Consider the following 20845-nt stretch of genomic DNA (forward strand, 5'->3'; position numbering starts at 1 on the left):
GTGCTCCAGGGAAGATTCAGGAGAAGCAGGCCTATGGCACTTGATGTATCTCTGGCGTCTCCATGTCTGCAGCGAGGACGCTGTCATTTTTCTTCTTCGGTGGCATTTGTTACGGATTCCTCCACTAGGCGTCCCGATTGGGCTTAGTGCCTTGGCACTGCGGCACTGCAGTAATTCATAATTATCACACCACACACACACATTATTCATGCATATGATTCCACTTAGGACTATTCCTTAACATTTATAATAGAAATTAAGGCCTTTAGCTACTTTCGACCCTCGACTTTATAATCTATATATTCTTTTTCAGATCGTAATATATAGTAATTAAAGCCTAATAGATTCTTATAGAAATATATAAATTAAGTTATAAAAAGTGTTTTTTAGAAATTAGAAAGAATAAAGGATTAATATTTATAAGTATTAATATAAAAGAGATAGTCGAATAATATAAGCAATAGCGAGATACTTATAATCGAAAGACCTCGATTATATACTCTATTATATACTCTATTATATACTCGATATTATATACTCGATTATAAATATAGCTCGAATAGTAAATAAAGTATATTCTTTAATATAGCTCGAATAGCGAATTAAGTATATTCTTTAAAACGAAAGAAAAAATCGAGTATATTCTTTAAAATAGTTCGAAAGGGGAAATCGAGTATATTCGTTAAAAGTATAAAATACTATATAATTATATAACGAATTCTCTCTACGAAGTTCTATTATTCGAAAGAATAACGTTTAAGATATCTTTTCTATATATAATATCTTAAATAAATAAGAAACGAGTACGCTAGACTCTTATATATAGATAATAGCGAGATTATTAAAGAGTCTAATAAGTATTAAATCGCGAGTATACTATTTTAATATTGAAAGATTTTCATTTTAAAGGAGTTTAATAAATAAATAAAAGAATAATAGTTAAATATATATTTTATCATAGAGTAATTATTTAATATTTAATTTTTCGATAGAGAAGAAATCGTTAAATAATATAATATAATTAATTTAAATACTCTTAAATTAAATTAAATTATAAGTATTAAACTTTAAATTAATATTAGATAACTTTTTAATAACTTTCTTTATAGTATACTAGATAACTAAATTTAATTAAGATTATTAATAACGATAATAATATTTATAAATATTATATTATAGCTTTAAAAAGATCTTTATAAATAGACTAATAAGAAGAGTATACTCGATAAGACTTATATAAAATAATTATTAAATAATAAGCGTTTAAGTAATTAATTAATAAGTATTAAAAAGTAAGATATAAACGTAATATCTAGACTTCGAATAAATTTAATTCATTTAAAAATACGATATTCGAGATTTTATCGAGTCGTTTATTAATTTACTAGGGAAATAGAGGCCTTATTTAATACGAGAGTAATATACTTTCTATAAATCTCTTTTAATATATACTTATAATAAGTATATATTAAAAGAGACTTATAAAATATATATTTCTTTAAATAATAGAAGAGTATTAATTGAGGAGATTAACGATTAATCTTTCTTATTATCGATTAATATATAACTCTTAAATATATAATTTTTATTATCTAACTCTATAAGAATAGTATTTATATAATTTTTTAAAAAGACTTTTAAGATTTAGCTCTCTTTAATATCTACGTTAACGTTAGAGTTAAATTATTATTATTTATAGCGAGATATCGTTTAATCTTCTACTTAAGAAGAATAAAAACGTAATTATATATATATCTTTTTATTCTCTTCTTCTCAAGTATATTCTTTATTATTAAAGTTATTAGATTAAAATTAAGCGATTATATCTTCTTATAATATTATTATAATACGAGTAAAGGCCTATGAATTAAATTCATAATCATTTTTTTGATCAGGGCTATCGAGTAAATAGGTGAGCGATCTTTGGTGAGCGATATTTGAATTCCTTGCGCTTTAATGATTATAAGACAAATTTTTAAAATTCTTAAAAATTCGGAAAGCGCAAATAGCGTTTCAAAATTTAAAACAAAAATTTCAAAATTTCAATAGAAAACAAAAAAGTTATTACTATTGTGAATAACGTACATCTCTTTTTAATGTGGGAGGCGCGGGAGGGCGAGATTTTGATGGTTGCGGACGCTAATTTATTTACCCGCGATGACTCAGCTGGTCTAACCAAAGAGCGTAGTGACCCTGAATTGATGATTGGCTGCACATACAAATTCAAGGTTTTCAAGCTCAGCCCTATCTTATTCTATTATATATACTGATTATTATAAAAAGATACTTATTTAAAATTATTATATACTTTTACTTCTTAATAAAGTATATTAATAAAATTAGAATTCGATACGCTGAAATAGTTTATCGCTAATTCTTTAAGATATTTATATATAAACGAGTAAAGGCCTATGAATTAAATTCATAATTTTTTTTGTTAATTAGGGCTATCGAGTAAATAGGTGAGCGATATTTGAATTCCTTACGCTTTAATAATTATCATACCAAATTTCAAAATTCTTAAAAATTTGGAAAGCGCAAATAACGCTTTATAATTTAAAAAAAAATATCAAAATTTCAATAGAAAACAAAAAAGTTATTCTATTTGTAAATAACGTACCTCAATTTTTTGATGAGGGAGACGCGGGAGGGCGAGATTTTGATGGTTGCGGACGCTAATTTGTTTATCCGTGGTAACTTAGCCGGTCTAATCAAAGAGCGTAGTGACCCTGAATTTATGATTGGCTGCACATATAAATTCAAGGTTTTATAGCTTAGCCCTATCTTATTATTTTATATATAAATTATAGTAAATTAAAAGTTATATACGGGCGAGTCTTTTACTTATAAATTTAATACTTATTTTAATTCTTAATAAATTTAAAGATCTTTACTCGAATTAAGAGTATATAGATAGCGTATATAATAATAATATTCGCTAGCCGATTCTTTATAAAGTAATTTTCCTTCTTTAATTAATCGAAGAAGAGTATTTATCGATAGAGTTATAAGAATTATAAATATATTTATTAAATATCTAATACTTCTTAATAATATAATTCTCTTTTAATCGATCTTCTTATAGTTTATATAATTAATAAAATATATTAATAATAAGAATAATCTTATACTCTTTTATATATATTAAAAACTACTTTATAACGCTAATAGCTATATATTTAAAGACTTCTATATAATTTTAAATAACTTTATAGAAGTATATATTAATTATAATATAAATTTAAATATTAATAATCTCTAATTTATAATAGATATTAATTAATTATATAGTATTAAAATCGACTATTAAAAACTTCTTTCTTTTATACTATTTCTTTTAATATCTATTATTAACGCTCTTCGAATTTATAAATCTTAAAATATATATAATATTATTTCTTGAGATAAATATATTATTATAATAAAAGTATATATAAAAATATATAAGATCTTAGTTATTAATAATACTCTAATTTAGATACTCTATAATAATATATATAATCTCCTTATTATAAGAGCGAGTATTCTTTAACGAATATTTTCTTTTTAACTCTATTATTACTCTTAATTATCGAAGCTTATTTAAAATTATATATAAATCCTTCGCCTTTAATATTACTAATATTTCTTTATTATTTATATTTTACTAAAGAAATAAAGTTATAATAAGAGTATTACGAAGTATCTTACATCTGCAAATCTGAAAAGTTCCTGCAAAATTTGAAATTGCTGATCGCGCGTATGTCGCGGAAATCACAAAATCCGCCGGATTAGTAACTCTGATTAGAATCCGCCCAAATTCCGCCGGTTCAGCAACTGTTCTAATCTTTTCCGCCAGTTCTGCCAGTTTAGCAGCAATACGCACGAAAAAGAAAAGTTCTAATGATCGACGTTGCGACGGCAAGGTTCTACGGCGACGAGTATCAACGTCAACTCAAATTTGGCTACGGAATTGGACGATTCAATGAAATTAGTCGCGTGGGTGATGCTCTGGTATGGCGCACAATGATGCGCATGTATAATGATGCGCATGTTGATGATGATATATATTGATACCATATGTATGTAGAATAGTACTTAGAGTGTATTAGAGTGCATTACGCAAAATTTTTGAAGTTGCTGAAAATTTTTGAAGTTGCTAAACTGGCAGAACTGGCGGAAAGGGTTGGACATAGGCAAAGTCTGCTTAATAGGCTAAATCGTGCTAAATCGTGCTTATGGTGCGGACCCGGCGGAAATCGTGCGGAAAGGCTTTTCGATTTGCAGATGTATCTTTATACTCTAGTTTATTATAGCGTTTCTTATCTTATACTTATAGATATTACTTAAGTATATTCTTATTAATATTAAAGCCGCGTTAAGTAGATAGACGTTATAAGATCTCTTTATATTCGATATTCTAATTATAAAGATAAAAAATAAACTTCTTATATAATTCTACGTCTTTTTTAGAACGTTCTAATAATATAATTATAGAAATAAAAGTATAGGTAGATAAATTAAGTATATACTATTAGAAGAATAGTTAATAATTATATAAAGTTAATTAAATATATAGCTATTAATTATAGTAAAAATAAGAGAAATATTTAAATTTAATAGAGTAGATTTAATAACTACTTCGTAGTTATAGTTAGTACTATAATATACGTAGAGAGTAAATATTTTAAATCGATCTATATATAAAAAAAAAAAAATTTGAATAAAAAGGGTTTGCCTTAAATGGAACACCGTAATAGATTCGATAGAGATAGGGTTTCAAGACAAGTTAAGGGATAGACCTGCGAGTTAAGAAATAACCCTCGAAAAAAGAAACAGACCTCGGCCAAGGGACAGGCTATAAGTTACGAGTACTTGACTGCAGTAACCTATAATGACTACTTGACTATAGTGGCTACTTGACTATAATAGCTACTTAACTATTATAACTACAATAACTAATTAATTTAAACGACTCTATATCTATATAATATGTGCTGGGGCGCGGGCTTCCCAGTAGTGAAAAGCTTGCCGAGTACTGGTTTGTGACTATTTGATTCTCAGGGAGATCCCCTAAAACCCCTCGGACCCTTCGGGGGCTCTTTAAGGGCTCTCCGAGAGCTTCTGTCGAGGGGCTGTCAAAGCAAGCTCGAAATTTGATTATTTTAGTGATATTTGATTGATTTCAAGCTTGCTTTGACAGCCCCTCGACAGAAGCTCTCGGAGAGCGCTTAAAGAGCTCCGAAGGGTTTAAGGGATTTTAAGGGATCTAACCCTGAGAATAGAGAGAGACGTTGTAATTTGTTTGACATACTCAGGGGGAGACCCCCTGAAACCCCCCTAACCCTCCGGGGGCTCTCCGAGGGCTCTCCGAGGGCTCCTGCCGGAGGGGCTCTTCTCGCGAGCTCGATAAATCTTAGTTTTTAGTATATCTTTACGAATACTTTATCAAATTTCGTTTTCGCTATATTATTTGAAAGCGTATAACTAACTCTATAACTCTATAAATTTACTTTATTATCATTTATTACGTAACGTGAAAGGAATTAAATAGAATAAATTAATAAAATTGATGTTCGAGGTTCAGCCTTATGGTGCTTCCTCTTTTGGACGTACCCGTGTTTAGATCGAAAATGAAGAAATAAGGTGTGTTTTAGACTAGAAATCGTGAAATCCGATAATCTGATTGGTCACTAGCATCTTAGCGTAGCACCCATTCTCGTTTTCAAGTCTTGAGTATTGAGAAAGCAAGCTTTCTCAATCACAATTCACCTCCTGCTTTCAATAGGCGGTCGTTTCAGCAAAAATTTGATAGGGTGGCTGCCGCGCGGGAGCTTCTCGCCACAGCTTGACTGGGGGCTAGTGAGGGAGAGGCACAGCACACACTTACAAGTATGGCAGGATAGCCGAGATTGCCATGTTGGAAGAGCCTTGTTCCTCTCGTCGCAAGAAGAGGTTTTTGGACTTTTTCCCACCCACCCACGCCTTGTTTTTTCAGCGTTTCCTTGTACTTAGACTCCAGGTCTTCTACCTTACGTAGAGGGAGTTTTTCTAGGGCTGAGCTGCATAGTGGACCGTTGTCTACGTGCTGCTGGGCCTTAGGACCCAGCCAATCATCATTTAGAACTCATTTGTGCGTGTAGTTTTCGTGGGACGTTAAGCGAGACAGCACTAGCCGCACACGGTTTTGCAAAAAGCAGTACGCTAAAAGCTAGTCTTATGGCGGTCCTCAGCTTCTGTCCCCGGAGGTTCTCCTGGCAACTGAAAGAGTACTCCTCCAAGACTACACTTGCTAGCACCCGTTGCTAGGTGCATCTGCAAGCTTTCATCGACTCCGCTCATTACATTCTCTGAAATGGACTTTTTCGACCCATTTCTTGCGGACCGATTCCCTATTGCCACTGTCTAGCTCGACCTCTTCCTCCTTGAGGTAGGCCCTCTTCAACCTAATGACGTACTCAGCTTTCCCGGGGATGAACATGCGTAAGAAGGGGGTGATCCAAATGATAGCATCGAGCTCCTCCCGATTGGTTGGTTCCTTCCAACGCATAGCTCTTTGGCGGTGCTTAGCAGATGGGCGTAAACCTTCTGGGCCGCCTGTGAAGCCTACCATCTCGAGGGAGTCCGTGAACACATGTGTCTTATGTCCCGAAAGGTATACTGGTCCGAATGCTACACGCGATAAGTACTTCTTGTGCAAGAATCGAAACATATCATCAAAGGTCCTGGCAGACCCCATATGATCATCCATGAACAAAGTGAACGAAGCATCCCCTTGGTCTCCGATGATTGATAGTATCGGCTCCATGGTCTCCGTCCGAGGTAAAGGTCCAAAGGTTAAATTGCCAAACTGGGAATACGTAGCGCAAGCCACTTTTAATCCTTGCCCCATGCGGAGATATTTGTACTGACCATGAGGAGTAATGAACCCCACCTTATATTGATCTCCATCCTTAATTGGGATAGCCCAATATCCATTAGCCGTATCCGTACAGAAGAAAGCTCCAAATCTTGGTTTGACGATTGTATCAATAATCTCATTGATTCTGTGACCTGGATACTGGGGTTTGATGGTATACTCGTTCAACGGGATGAGGTTGTGGACCACTCTCAGTCCAGCTGACCCTTTTTTCTTCGGTGGAAACTGACTACGTGCTCCCCAATCGCTAGCAGCCCTGGTTATGATACCTGCTTCCTCCATTTCTGGGAAGATTCTAGCAGCAAATTCCCTTTCTTAGGGGTGTATCGCTTGATAGAATGGTAGACCGGTCTGGCATTATCAGTGAGGTCGATAGAGTGATGCACAAGATCAGTAGGTTTGCTATCTCTCATCGTCTTAGCAAAGCAATCTCTCCAGGTGTACATGAGAGCATCCTTCCGCTGCGGGGTATCTGCTCCTGCACCAATGGTGATCTCACTCTTCGCAAACTATTCGTCGACTTCAACTTGGCTAGCATCACTCACTTCACGCAATTGAGGTCTTCGTTTAGTCGGAAATCCATGCATGGTCCTTAAGGACATTGGTTTACTTTCGCAAATCGCTGCATCCATGCTATACTGACGCAATTCCTTTCCCGAACTCCAAGCAGCCACCATGCCAGAAACCTTGAAACACTCTCGATCTAGCAGAGCATCGAACGGTCCCTCTCCTCGGCGCGAGCCTGTAGGATCCTCGGATGCAGCTGACGTCTTGCTAGACTCTGATTTTGTTCTACCAGGTTGGAGTTCACGCCAGTACACCCCCTGGTGGGTTACTGACGCTCGGCTTTTCCCTGATCTGCTACGTAGTCATACCCCTCCAACTCATCTGCCAGCCGAGCAATCTCATCCTCAGCCAAAGCGATTTCCCATTCATCGACCGAGGGTCCATCAACAAGCTCAACATCAAGAGGCTTTGCTTGAGTTCCCTGCACAACCCGCTTGACCCTATCCTTGCCTCGAATGGTAATAGTGTTTTCGCCGTGGTCCTCGATAGCACGGACACATCTCATCCAGCGCTTTGAGAGAAGAATGTCAGAATGAAAGCTCTAATCACTGCTACAACTCCTGCGACGTTGACAGGGACCCATACATGTTATTGACAAGGGTGCGCAGAGTCTGTTCGGCAGGGATCTTACTTGAAGAAATTGGTCGGGTTTCAAATGGACGTGTGGGAGTGGACCGGTATCACGCACCCGGATAACAAGATCTCCGAAGAAGAAGTAACATTTTTCAGTTTGGCGATTAATTCTTGACAGTCCCGCTTGGTTGCAATCATGATATCCAAGAAAGTTTCCTCTCCAGAGGATTGGGTTGCACTGACGGCTTGCGTGCCTTCTGTATGACTCTGCCCTCGACCCTAGAAGCACTGCGGTCCGCCACCCCAGCTGTGAGAGAATTATGGCCTATACAAAAGACTGTCCGTTGAGTCTTAGCGTCGAAACCAATGCTCAGATCTCCATCATCGTGTCTTGGCTTGAGATGTAGACCCATGATCTCGACGGACTGGATTGAGACCTTCCAGCTCTCAGTCTTTTCAAAGAGCATGTAAGGATCTAAGTCAACGTCGCTAAGAAAGCGCACGCAACTATAGTATAGAAGACGTAGAGTCGTGCAACTAGATTACTCTATTGATAGTATAACTAATCACAAAAGGCTCTTTCGAGTACGGGTACCAAGCCTCTAACTCGGCCCTAAGAAGCCCTCTAGGGAAGATAGTCTTCGCTGTCCTCTGGCGTTGAAGAAGCAGGCGAAGATCTCAAACAGATCTGATTCTGGGCAGAGCCAAGTGCATCTCCAACATCGTGGGAGAGCTCCTCTTTGCGGAAGAGTTCGAGCGAGAAGTAGACGGGCTATCAAAGCTTGAGGCCGTTTTCATTGAAGTTGTCGAAGGTGTCTTTGTCAACGGTGGGGACGTGGCAGTCGGGAAGGCATCCAAGTCCGTTATCTCGATTGATGTTCCTATGATTTTGATGTGTTCTGTATCTAAAAACGGAGGGGTTCGACCTTAGAAGAGAGAGGCGTAACGTATATCTAGCTATATACGGCCCGTCAGCTGGTTCTTACAAGCCAGCTGTTTCAAAGTAAAATCAATGATACTTGATCGAAAATCCCTCCTGCCCTATTTTCGTCTCTGCTTCCAAACGGAACTTGGTAGGGAAAGTGCGAGTATCACCACAAAAGTCTTCTCAAGTAGACTTATAGAACCTGGACCACGCTTCATACCTCTACAAACACCTCGAAGTCAGAGCTTCTTCGGAGATATATTGGATATTGTGTGCATTGAGTGGTCCCATATGTATGTAGAATAGTCATTCTATTGTGATGTTCTGTGAAGGATGTAAGAAGGATGGAGGTGGACTACCTATTTATGGTGTGAAACCCACGTTAAGGCCATTTGCCACTTGTGTCATTGCCACCATGAGGGGTAGTAGTAACACCTATTGGAACTTATCAGTGTAGCCATGCTGGCCTCCTATTGGCTGATTCCAACAAGGTAAGAGTACGAAGATCTTAACGCTCTCAAAATGTGTGGAGGGAAAATATCAAATTGAAAGATCATCTCTGGAGTCACGTACAATGAAGACTAATGACTGCGGCTGTTGGGTCCTTGCCGCCTCTGAGACTAAATCATGGAGTCGGCGGCGCCTATCAGACGGGGCGTCTATGGCCTCGGGGCGTATCTGCAGAGTAGACACCCTTTCAAGACATGTTCCAAGGCACGATGATTCCAGGCTAGTCAATGTCACCATCGAGGTCCTATTGCATCACAACAATCGCATGAAGCAACATCGCTTCTTTTGTCTTATCCACCACCGTCTGCGACTCGATAACGTGGCCCAGAGACGGAATGATGCAGGATAGTGATACTTCCTCAGGGTGAACTTTGAAGGCTCATCTGACGAATTGATAACGGCTTCGTTTGAAACATGAATGAATGACATTAAGCGTTTGGTGTAGTCTTGTAAAAACTGGTGGCCATTGTTTTTGTCTCGACTCTAAATCCAAGAGGTACATTCAGGGGGAGACCAGGACGTGGGGAGGCTGGGAGAGAAAGGGTGAGGCTACCGATGTGTGTCGGGCCGTCGGCCATGTCATCAGTAGGTCTGAGCGCCGATGCAGAGGTATTCAGTACTGACCTACCCGTTTGAGGTACTCCTTGCTCGTCAGACCCAGTTTCACGATTCTGATCTGTACTTTGTGGTGCATAAGATTCGCTTATACTAACAAGCATGGCGTTTCCAACCTCCCGAGCCTAACGTTCCTCAGCTTCTCTCGTAGCAAGTACTTCCTGATGTAGCTGCAACGGCGTTTCATACAGTGTCGCGGTAGTCGAAGGAAGTAAAGGAAGCAGGGAGTGATGCCGGTGCCTTTCCGGTCTTGGGATCTATGAAGACCAGACGATTCGAACCTGGTGCGCGTCCCTCACGACGACATTTGTGGATTCTGTTCTGGACTGACAACCTGTAACTACATTTTGGAGCCTGGCCATCCACTGGATCAGCATTCATTGTTGCCCAGTTATTCGACTTTCTCTTCTTTGGCTCCGCATTCCATGCAGCAGTAACATCACCCGTCACGCTCGACTTTTTCTATTCAGTTTGTCTGAGTTTGGGCTTTAATTTCGAAGAACTTAGACGAGTTGGTCCACTTCCTATGTTCTTGCTGTTGCAGACCAAGGCTATCTCGATTGCCACGCGTCTGAAAGATCCAATCCTGGCTCTGGGAACAAGGCTGCATCCTTCAACTTTTGTAGCACGTCCTTGGGAAGGGCATCATCGTAGTAGAAAGCTGACGATATTGGCATTCCTTGAGTCCAGCGCGGTTTTGGCGTTTTAGCGAAGCACTAGCCTTACTAGTGGAGCCGAAAGCCACTGAAGCTGTAGGAGATTCCACGGGACCTGAAGCACTTGTTTTTGCACTTGCTTTCGCCATAACTTCGACAAGAAGAGGTCAATACAAGGGCTATTTTCTGGTAGCAGGTGTAATGACTGGTGACCGTTCTCAATATCTTTGAATGGCGAGCAATGTCGAAAGGATTTTTGTGCCGGCTTGTCGAACAGAGACCAAGGAATATATCCGTAGTCTCTTTGGCAAGTCAACTTTGGTTCGTTCCGTTCTTCTCGGATGAGGTTCCACACTCTTTGGTTGACGGTTTACTTCAGGCATAGAAATGAATTTGGAAGACTTGATTTTGGAAGACTCTCTTGCACGAGGTCCGTCTTTCGGTGTTCTTCCTCAGAGCGAACTATCCCTGCTACTTTTTTGTACTTCGGCTATCCCTTTGCGTAGAGAACCGCGTTTGTTAGGCGAGATCTAGTTTGCGCAGCTTTCGGAGTTTCTTTGAGGTTTTTCTTTGCAAAAGCTACTTGGGCTTCCCGAACAGGTGCTTGAGAAGCCTGGGAAGCTTTCGGCTTACTGCCCGACGTTTTCTTTGCAATGTTTGCTTCTTTTACCAATCCACTCGTAGAGTTCAAGATTTCTGTCGAGTCGGTGGTCGGGTGTGGTCGACTATTCTATCGATTCCTTACTTCCTGGATCCGTAATTCTTCCATCGTGCAGTGCTATGCTTTGACCCCTGCTTTCGGAGTAGAAATTCGACGTGCGGTCCCTGATCCTTTACTGGAAGCTGATTCCAAGCAAGGCTTCAGGTATTCGGGGGCCTCTCTGCCGCTGTCGACAATATTTTTGGCGTACGCTTTTTGCTTCGTCATAGTACTTGGCTTGTTGTGCCGTTACGCCCGTACGGGCCTTGGAAATTACCCCAGCGAGGGTCTTTAGAGTTCGAAGACTGACGCTTGTCGAAATATCAGAGGTCTGTCACTGTCCTTGGAATCAGAGCTGTAAGAAAGATTGCAAATGGAGGAAGACGGCGGCGGGTCTTCATGCACGCTTCTCCTCTTGGTATGTTTGTCAGACCGTCTCAGAGCAGGTTCTGAACCCGAGCTCTCGATATTGGCGACCCTTTCTATCGACCCCAAAGTCAACTCATATTGATTACTGAGCCGAAGTTTCGGGCTCGTCAAATGACCACATCATTATTATCCGAGGAGCCTTCCATCCTGGGCACCTCTTAGCTTGTGTACTCAGGTGTAGTGTGATAGCCAGTTCGCGAATTGGCTGAACAGCTTAGAGTTGGTACTTAGAAGAAAAGATGCGCAACACCGGCAGTGTGTATTTGGCAAGTATCCATCAAACAGGAGTGAAATCCCAAGGCATCGATGAAACAAACCCCATTCGTTGATTGAGATTTAAAAGCTTCGTCTTGGTCAAGCCGCTGTGAGTCAGCGCAATACTTGATGGTTCGTACTCCGAAACAGGTCCTCAGCTTGGACTAAGTATCCACACCCGACTCAACATCTGTCAGTCGTATCAGATCTCCTTCGGATTCGCTATCTTGAGGCATTCCGACCGATGTGCAACACGACCATAAGTAATGCAGGTCTCGTGGATGCATTCTTGACATCTCGTGATGGTATCCTCGGGAAAGCATGGCTGGCCGGATCTATATCCGGGCGTGCGGCAACGCTGGAAGTGGCTACCAGCTTGCGCTACTTAGAAGGTGAACCCAAAGTATCTAATCAACCATGGCTCTAACTAGGGTATTCTCAGTTCGATAGAATAAGCTTGCTTCCACTTGGGCGACGCAAGGACGACTGACTGTAATTTGAGCTACGCCAGTTGGAGCGATCGGGCCTCCATCCAAGATCGAAGTGCGGAGTATTCGTAGAAGGGGCCCAATTCGCACAATGGAAGCGGACAAGAGCCGTTGACCCGTCCGGTGCTGGAAGAGGATATGGCGAATGATGGTAACAAGACTTCTTGGAAGTCTGACACGCGAAGGTCCCTGGACTGGTATATTGACATGCCGAAATCGCGAAGGCTTGACGAGATTTAGTGCTGCTCAAAGGTTGTGAGAGTGATGACAGCAATCGATGATGACTTCGGAAATGTCTGCCAGAACCAGTTCATTCGCGGCAGCATCATTGCAGTCATACTACCTACCCTTACGCAAAGTCGAGCTCGAAAACTACCACAGGTTCAAGATTCTTGCCTGACCGTCTCAAGCTCGACGTTACAAGCAAAATTTCTCCAACAGCCCGCTTGGGGTGTTCGAAGAAGTTATAGCATCCACATCTAGAAATCTTGCAGGGTGATCCAGGTACTATCACCTTCGGCGTATCGTTGACAACAGAAGGATTCTGCGTGCGGAACCTCCGGCCCAGTGAAGAAGTCAAACTGAGGTTTGCGGATGACTTCGCTGGCAAGTACTAGAGAATTTCAGCAATTGATTGCAGTGATCGCCCAGGAACAATTCTTACAAGTAGGGATATAATATATTTAAACACGTTGTGTCTTCTGGACGGTAGAATCAAAGCAAGCCCTGTCTCCTGGACGGCAGAACCAAAGCAAGCCCAGAGCTTGGCCTCTATCATTATCTGGAACACTTTGCACGTAACCAAAGTACTTCTTGTCGTCTGTTTTCCTTGCACTGTAATTGTCCCATGGAATGGTCACTGTGTCTCCGATTCTGACGTGGGTATTGTATTAACCAGCTCGATGTCCTGCGATGACTTGTTGAGGTACGTCAGTACGAGAGGCTTCATATTCCTGAATGAGATCCTCTGCCGCTATGCCTTCCAAACTGGTCCAACGATCGGTTTGCGGCCTATAGCCCTCCCATCGTATGAGATACTGTTGACGGTGTCGTGCTGTGATCCGACCGTCTAGGATACGTGTCACGTTTCACTCCTATGGGAAGTCGTCTCATCCTGCGTTGACTGCGTCGGGTTCTGCAGAGTGACAGTAATCATACGAATCAGTCGATAGGTCAGGGCAAGGCTGCAATTGGGCTATGATGAAAACTGGGAGAGGAAGACTTGACGGTACTTGAGTCTCGAGCTAGGCAAGTGGACCAAGCAAACGGGCCACGCGAGAGCGAGACTTGACGGTACTTGGGTTCCGAGCCTGGCAAGTAGACCAAGCAAATGAACAACTCGAGAGGAAGGCGTGACGGTATTTGGGTCTCGAGCCAAGCAAGTGGACAACTCAAGAGGAAGACGTGACAGTACTTTGATCTCGAGATAAGCAAACGGACCATCAAAAAGGACTACTTGACCGGACAGTGCTTGGCTAGCGAGACTATCAGATGGACCATTCGGTAGGAAGACGTGACGGTATTTGGGTCCTAAGCCGAGCAAGTGGACCACCTCAAGAAGAAGCAGGCACATCATTTTGAAGCTCAAAACCGAGTTCAGGTATACGGGAGCTGGTGAATATTTGATATTCGGAAAAAGTCGTCTTGCCAGCCATTCTTTGGCCAGGGTTTGCAAGTAACGGTCAGAACGCAGTCGTAGCCTTTCTTGAAATAAGAAAAGGGCAAGAATGAAATCCGTGGAAATCGTACAACGAGGAGTAGGTGCGCTGAGATTTAGTTGAAGTGCCTCGGGAGGCCGATGTCGACATGCCTGATACAGTTAACACTTGGGAAGTGTCGTGGGTACTCGTGTAGCTATTGCCCCAGTCCTCGAATATATCATTAACCGCTGTGATTACATGACCCTTGTCTCTTCCGAGGTGCCTGTTCTTGTTATAGACGATCTCAAGATTTAGAAGTCGTTGCCACATGAGTCTGGCACGCACAGATGTTTAGGAGCGAAAGCATGATCCGAAGTAATATCACCTCTCGGCTAAACCAGTCCGTCGAATTCTTGCAAGTGCATTCGTCTCGGGCAAAGTCCCGCCGATTGTGGCTAGCTAAGGGATCAGAAAGTGTTCTAGGACCTTGGGACAGATGAGTGTGTATGGTGGGAGAGACGTAGAATGCCGCATGTGAGTCGAGGCAAGAAGAGTAGATATGTCAAAGACAGATGAGCAAGGAAGAGGTGGGAATCTGTATGTCTCACTGGTGCGCTCAGTGATGATATCACAAGTCAAATTCCGGGAAAAAGAGATGAGAGATGAGGTTTGGCGTCTCACAGCTTCGTTGAGCAGCTAGATCTAATCGAGAGCTTAGAGGCTATCATGCAAGGCGAGCCTTCTTCGCACTAGGCCAATTGTATACAACTACGGAGAAACGTAGTTGGCTACCCCCAGTGGCCAGGTAAATTGAAGGTAGCACTTCGAATCTATCCGATTTCCAACGCGTAAGAAGGCCTGACATACTCAAGTTCAAAGGTAGGGATAACTGAGTCGAAAGTGCCTTGCAAAAGGTGAAAGATTCCCCGCCGTCCGCAAATGCTTGCCGGAATCACAAAGAATTACTTGATGTGCTGAGTCTAACAAGATGAGCAAGCGGATCAATGAATGTAGCGATGGCATCGACTGCCATGAACCGTCGGACGTAGTCTAAGACTTCTCTTAATGAATGAGAAGACCAACGAACAAGAATGTATGATGCTAATGATTCATAGCAGTGATCAAGTATGATGAGCTTTACCCATAGCGATGATCATTTGCTATGGCCAAAGCCCAAAGCCCGAAAAAGCTTTGTTGGTCTTTGGGGTAGATGATGTAAGAAGGACGGAGAGTCTTGAGGAATGGAGGGGCTGGATACCTACGAAGTCCGCCGATCACAGCGCTAGCAAGATTCATAGGCATCCTAAAATTCATCTGTAATGATAGTTTGTTGTGAATTGCCGCTCGTGAATCATCATGGCATCACAGCTTTACCGACGGTGAATTAAGATAGAGCTGGACTCTCGTCAGTGCCGTTTACACTCAGACAAGTAGACTGGGAAGAGCTCAATCATTGGCGCTCTTGCAACATTCTTCAATCTGGCTTACGGTTATATCCTCGCTGGGGTTTCAGATTTCCAGGATATCAAAAGCATCTCCCCAACGCCCTAGATAGAGAGAGCTCATTGTGTCAGAAATAGGTTGGCGGAATTCAAGTGATGAAGTTGAAGAAAGCGGAGTGAGTCTTTGATGTTGAAATCAATTGATGAGGGTGGCTGGTGGCGGCAGTTGTCAAGTGAGTACGTTATCATGATGATGGGTGATCAATAACGCGCTTGCATCCTATACAAATGCTTGGAATTGTGCTTGCAATACGCAAAAAACAATGACTTTCGGTGGCCAACTCATGACCAAACTCGTATCTTTCTCCAGCGGCGATGGCGGCGACGACATCATACTTTAGGGGTCTAAAAACAACCTCGAATAGGACATTAGGTCATATAAACCAAGGCGTAAGATTTGAAGTCGATGGGACCAATGCCCCATGCATGGTAGTGGTTGACGCGGGACCGTGATCTGATATAGCCACGGGACTAAAGAGGGTCCAAATGGGAAAGAAAGAATGATAGGGTGAATGATAGGTGTGACTCTCCTGAGTAGTCTCGGGTTGATCTGTGATAGATTTTGAAATTTTGGCAGAACCTCTGTTCCAGATCGAAAAGTGATTTGTTTTTGGTGCAGCCATGGCGGTGGGGCTCTACGGCCGCACTCCCCGCACTCCCTGCACATAGCTTGTCAGGCGGCTGGACTATGCAAGAAACACGCCCCGATCGACTTACCTGACAGATCCTTGTACGCGAGACTTATCCAGGAGGGCGTTGTGTGTGCAGAGGCGAGGTGTGACCATAAGGTTGTTGTCAATGTAGATCCACCTCTTTGGAGCTCTACTGCCTTTTATGAATGAAAAGATGCATGCTGAAGCCGAGGAATAGGGGCCATGTGATTGCTGAAAGAAGGTCAGTTAACTGAAAGGTAGTGGTAGTTTCGCAGTCGGAAGGTGGAAAGTTCACCATGAGATCATATGGCTAGAAAAACGTCATGTACGAAATTCAGCCGCATCGCATGCTCTCGTATGATTCGCTGAAGAAGTTGTGCTGTGGGCTGGCTGGCTGACTGACTTGACTGCACCACCATTAAAACCCGTAAAAAGAAATGCTACTGCCCATGGTACAGTGGCTATCCTTCCGTACTATTCTTCTGTAGGAAGTCACATAGATGTGCTGCGTATTCGACATGCTGCAGGCAGGAGGTGTGCTGCAGATGCGATGACTAGTTGCATTATAGACTTGCTGCCTCGGATGAATTGACTGCGTCATGATGGACTGGGTGCGTCAACGACTTGCTACACTTGCAGATGTACTGCAGGTACTTGCAGGTGTGTTACATTGCACATCAACTCATTGCATCCGTAGAGATGCTACTGCAGGTAGATGTACTGCACATAATAAGCGCCCAAGAGGTACCCAGACGCCCACAAGAAGAAAAATAAAGACAGTATCCTCGTCGTCATTGGTGTAGGAGTACTGAAGTACAGAAGACGCATTTAGGGTAAGACGTATCTGCGAAGAATCCATTTTTTTTAGTGGTGAGTACCACTATGACACGGTATGGTTCTAATAGTAGTGACAGAGAAAGATTCTCGGTCAAGGTCCATTAAGAAGAAAAACCCACGAAACCACGCGACAGCAACGATATCGTTAACAACGTACTCTCAACTTCGTAGTATTGCGTCGATCATAGCTACAAGTGATAGCTTGGGGGGAGGCAAGGAAAGAAGTTGCTACATGATGTTGTCATTGAGCACTGAGTTACTGAGTAATCGGCTTTGGTGTAGTGAAATATGGAGTCTTGGCACTCGATTTGCTGGCCCGAAAGAAGTCGAGTGGCGAAGTATTTGAACCGTATGTTGACTTGACTGCGTTGAACTCGATTTGGCTAGCCTTGCTCGTAGCTGAAGACTTTAAAGTCAAATCCATTGGTGTTGAGATTTGCTGCAGCACCTGTGTTGTAGATACCCCTCATGGTGGCAATCAGGTGGCAAATTAGCATGGGCTTCACATGGTATATAAGTAGCCTACATACCATTCCATAGTTAATCAATCAATCCTTCATACATTTCCAACAATTGGCACTGGCTTCGTGATGACTGTGTCCTTCCTTCTCGGTGAGGTCTTGATCGCCCTGCTGGCAAATGGAGTACTCTTTGAGATGTGGTTGACTGAATCATTCTTGAGACCAGCCTTCGCGTACTTCTCGTAGCGATCCGTGAGGTAGGGGCGAAAGGCGGTAGTTTTCTGGAGGGCATACCCAGGCCTTTAGAGGTCCTGCATAGTAAGGTAGCTAGCTGAACTGGTTGAACGCGTAGATTTGCGATTTACGTATCACTCGTAGAGGCCTCGCACCGCCAAGTAGGACCCTAACTTGTATGAAGGCGGCTAGGTGCCATAGTTCGGTATGCAGGCGGAGGACTCGTAGGATGCGATGTCGGAGGGTCTGCTGAAGGTGTGACTGCACGAGGAGTACCCTTAGCAAGGGTGAGTGTCGTCAGGCTGGAGTTGTGAGGGTCCGACTCTTTGAAACGGGGTGAGTTGCCGGTAGGGTAGTCATCGATACTGCAGATGCGGGTGTCAGTACAGGCGCATCAGGAGTGGTCTTGTGTGCGATTTTCTCAGTGCCAATTATCGCCACAGCTTGACTGGGGGCTAGTGAGGGAGAGGCACAGCACACTTATGGCAGGATAGCCGAGATTGCCATGTTGGAAGAGCCTTGAATAGGCGGTGTTCCCACCTGTTTTTTGCTCCTCATTCTTGTTCCTCTCGTCGCAAGAAGAGGTTTTTTAGACTTTTTCCTTCCTGACATCAGACGAAAGGAATTTTCATTTGGAAAACACATTATTCTTCCACTTACACCGTTGCTATTCAGCCACTACCATGGCCCCCAAGCGTCCTCGCAAGCCTACCGCAAAGGCCATAGCTGCACATCAGGCTACCGCCACCAGACCACCACCTCCACAAGAACCCATATCGTGGTGCTACTCCCACACCTTCTCACCAAAATACCCAAAACCCTCAACCGTTCTACTGCAATCGGTTCAATCGCAATAAACCCTACAACCCTCGGGGCTATCGCTACCTACACATGTGTAACGTATATGGCCAATCACATCCTGCCACCAGCTGCACCAACGGAACCTCCGCCAACACCACCCCACTGGGTGCAAGGCCCCCCTCCCACCCCTCGGCCGTGACTGGTACCGAGGGGCCTTGAGTCGATAGCCGAGTCATTCCCGTACATGCTCACCTCGCTGAGTAAGCCCCTACTAAAAAGACGTAGCCCACTAAAGGAAGACGGCTGGAAGAAATGGCTCAAGGATCACCCCGACCAGGTATTCGCTAATACCTTACTCGCAATCATCGCCCGCGGCGTCAAAATAGGCTATCAAGGCCCCAGTCAGTTACTGTTAAGTAAACCCCACCCAAGTACCGCTGCAGCACCCGAAATACTATCCAAAGACCTTTCAAAAGCAGGAGGATAACGACCGTCTAACACGGTTAGACGTGGAACCCTCGGAACACTTCATTTCGTCCCCATTGGGCCTTGTCCCGAAGCATAACGGCGGCTGGAGAAGGATTCACGATCTTTCCTTCCCACGGTCACAATCCGTCAACCACTACATTCACGAGGCCTACGGAGCACTCGAGTACACCATACTGGACGATGCTATCGATGCCCTACTCGCCCAGGGCGAGGGTGCAGTCATGATCAAGCGAGACCTCGCCGACGCATTTAGACACATCCCCATAGCCGAATCGGACTTTTGGCTACTGGGTTTCTTTTGGGATGGCTTCTATTACATCGATAGGTTCTTACCATTCGGCTTACGCACCGCACCCTTCATTTTCGATCTGTTCGCTAAGGCCCTTCATTGGGTACTCGTTGCCGTCCTATTCTGGAGCATCATGTTCCACTACCTGGACGACTTCTTCGCTATCCTTCCACCCAACGGCGACGCAGCCCAATTTAGCGAGGACTTTGATACCGTCTGCGATGACTGTGGCCTAAAGGTGAATCACACCAAGGATGAGGAAGGTACTCTGGTCGAATTTTTGGGAATTCAGTTCGATAGCGAGAAGATGAAGGTCAGGCTCCCTCCCGACAAGCTGGAAAGGGCGAGAAAGTCGGTAAAAGCCCTCCTAAATAGGCGGAGCATCCCCCATGACGAGCTTGAGTCAGCGGTAGGTCTGCTATCCTTCTCCGCCAAAGTGATAGTCCCTGATAAGGCTTTTCTGAGAAGGCTCTACTCCGCACTATCCAAAAAACGAGGATATTACCATATCACCGCCGCAATCGCAGCGGACCTACGCTGGTGGGACACCTTCCTATCCAGGTGGAACGGGATACGACTACTCCGCCGCACAGCCGCACGCCGTCACTATTCCATATAGACAGACGCTTCTAGTAAGCATGGAATGGGAGGGTATATCCTCGAGGATATCGCCACTCGTCCTGAACTAGACGATACGTTTAGTATGCACTTCGCTACCCGCTACCGCAAGAAGGACATCCAATTCAAAGAGATGCTTACCGTTCTTATAGCCATCCGCAGATGGCTACCCCGCTTACACCAATCACACCTTACGCTCTACTATAATAACGGCGCCGTCGTCGAGGGTATCCGTAGCAGTTCTATGCGTGGGCCGGCCATAACACCGCTCAGGCAAATAGTCATGCTATTCGCTCGATACGACATCGTTTGCAATATAATTTAAATCCCTACCAAGTGGAATACTTTAGCCGACTTACTCTCTCGCTTCAAATTTAATAGAATTACTAACTTACATCCACAGCTGAGCGCTCTCAGCCTACGCAGGAGTCATTAAGCCGCGATCCACCTAAATCATGATACAAAGAGACTCCTCTAAACCGCAATGCCGCGAGATACCTCTAATAAGGTCTAGCCAATAAGACGAGAAGTAGCTATCAAACGGCGAAGGCCTCCTACACCGAGTTTTATGCCCTATCGAGGACTACCGCGTTTCCCGCTACTATTCAGTCACTTACCGGCTGGATAGCACGTCTAGCCGACCGTCACGTTCAGGTTAAATCCATCAAGGCCTATCTTATAGGCGTCCGGTCAGCCCATGTGGAC

General features: G+C 43.1%; 1 protein-coding gene across 1 annotated transcript; it reads right to left on the reverse strand.

The window, feature by feature from the left end:
* Positions 1-7407: 7407 nt before the first annotated feature.
* Positions 7408-8505, reverse strand: HO173_003156 (uncharacterized protein; the record flags this gene model as incomplete). The annotated part of the gene is made up of 3 exons (XM_037305084.1): positions 7408-7679; positions 7739-7976; positions 8278-8505. 3 exons carry the CDS (start codon positions 8503-8505, stop codon positions 7408-7410), a joined length of 738 nt encoding a protein of 245 aa, XP_037167949.1.
* Between the last annotated feature and the right edge of the window lie 12340 nt (positions 8506-20845).

The sequence above is a fragment of the Letharia columbiana genome (genome assembly GCF_014066305.1).
Source record: "Letharia columbiana isolate WasteWater2 chromosome Unknown Sc0000007_s0, whole genome shotgun sequence".
Taxonomy (NCBI): Eukaryota; Fungi; Ascomycota; class Lecanoromycetes; order Lecanorales; family Parmeliaceae; genus Letharia; species Letharia columbiana.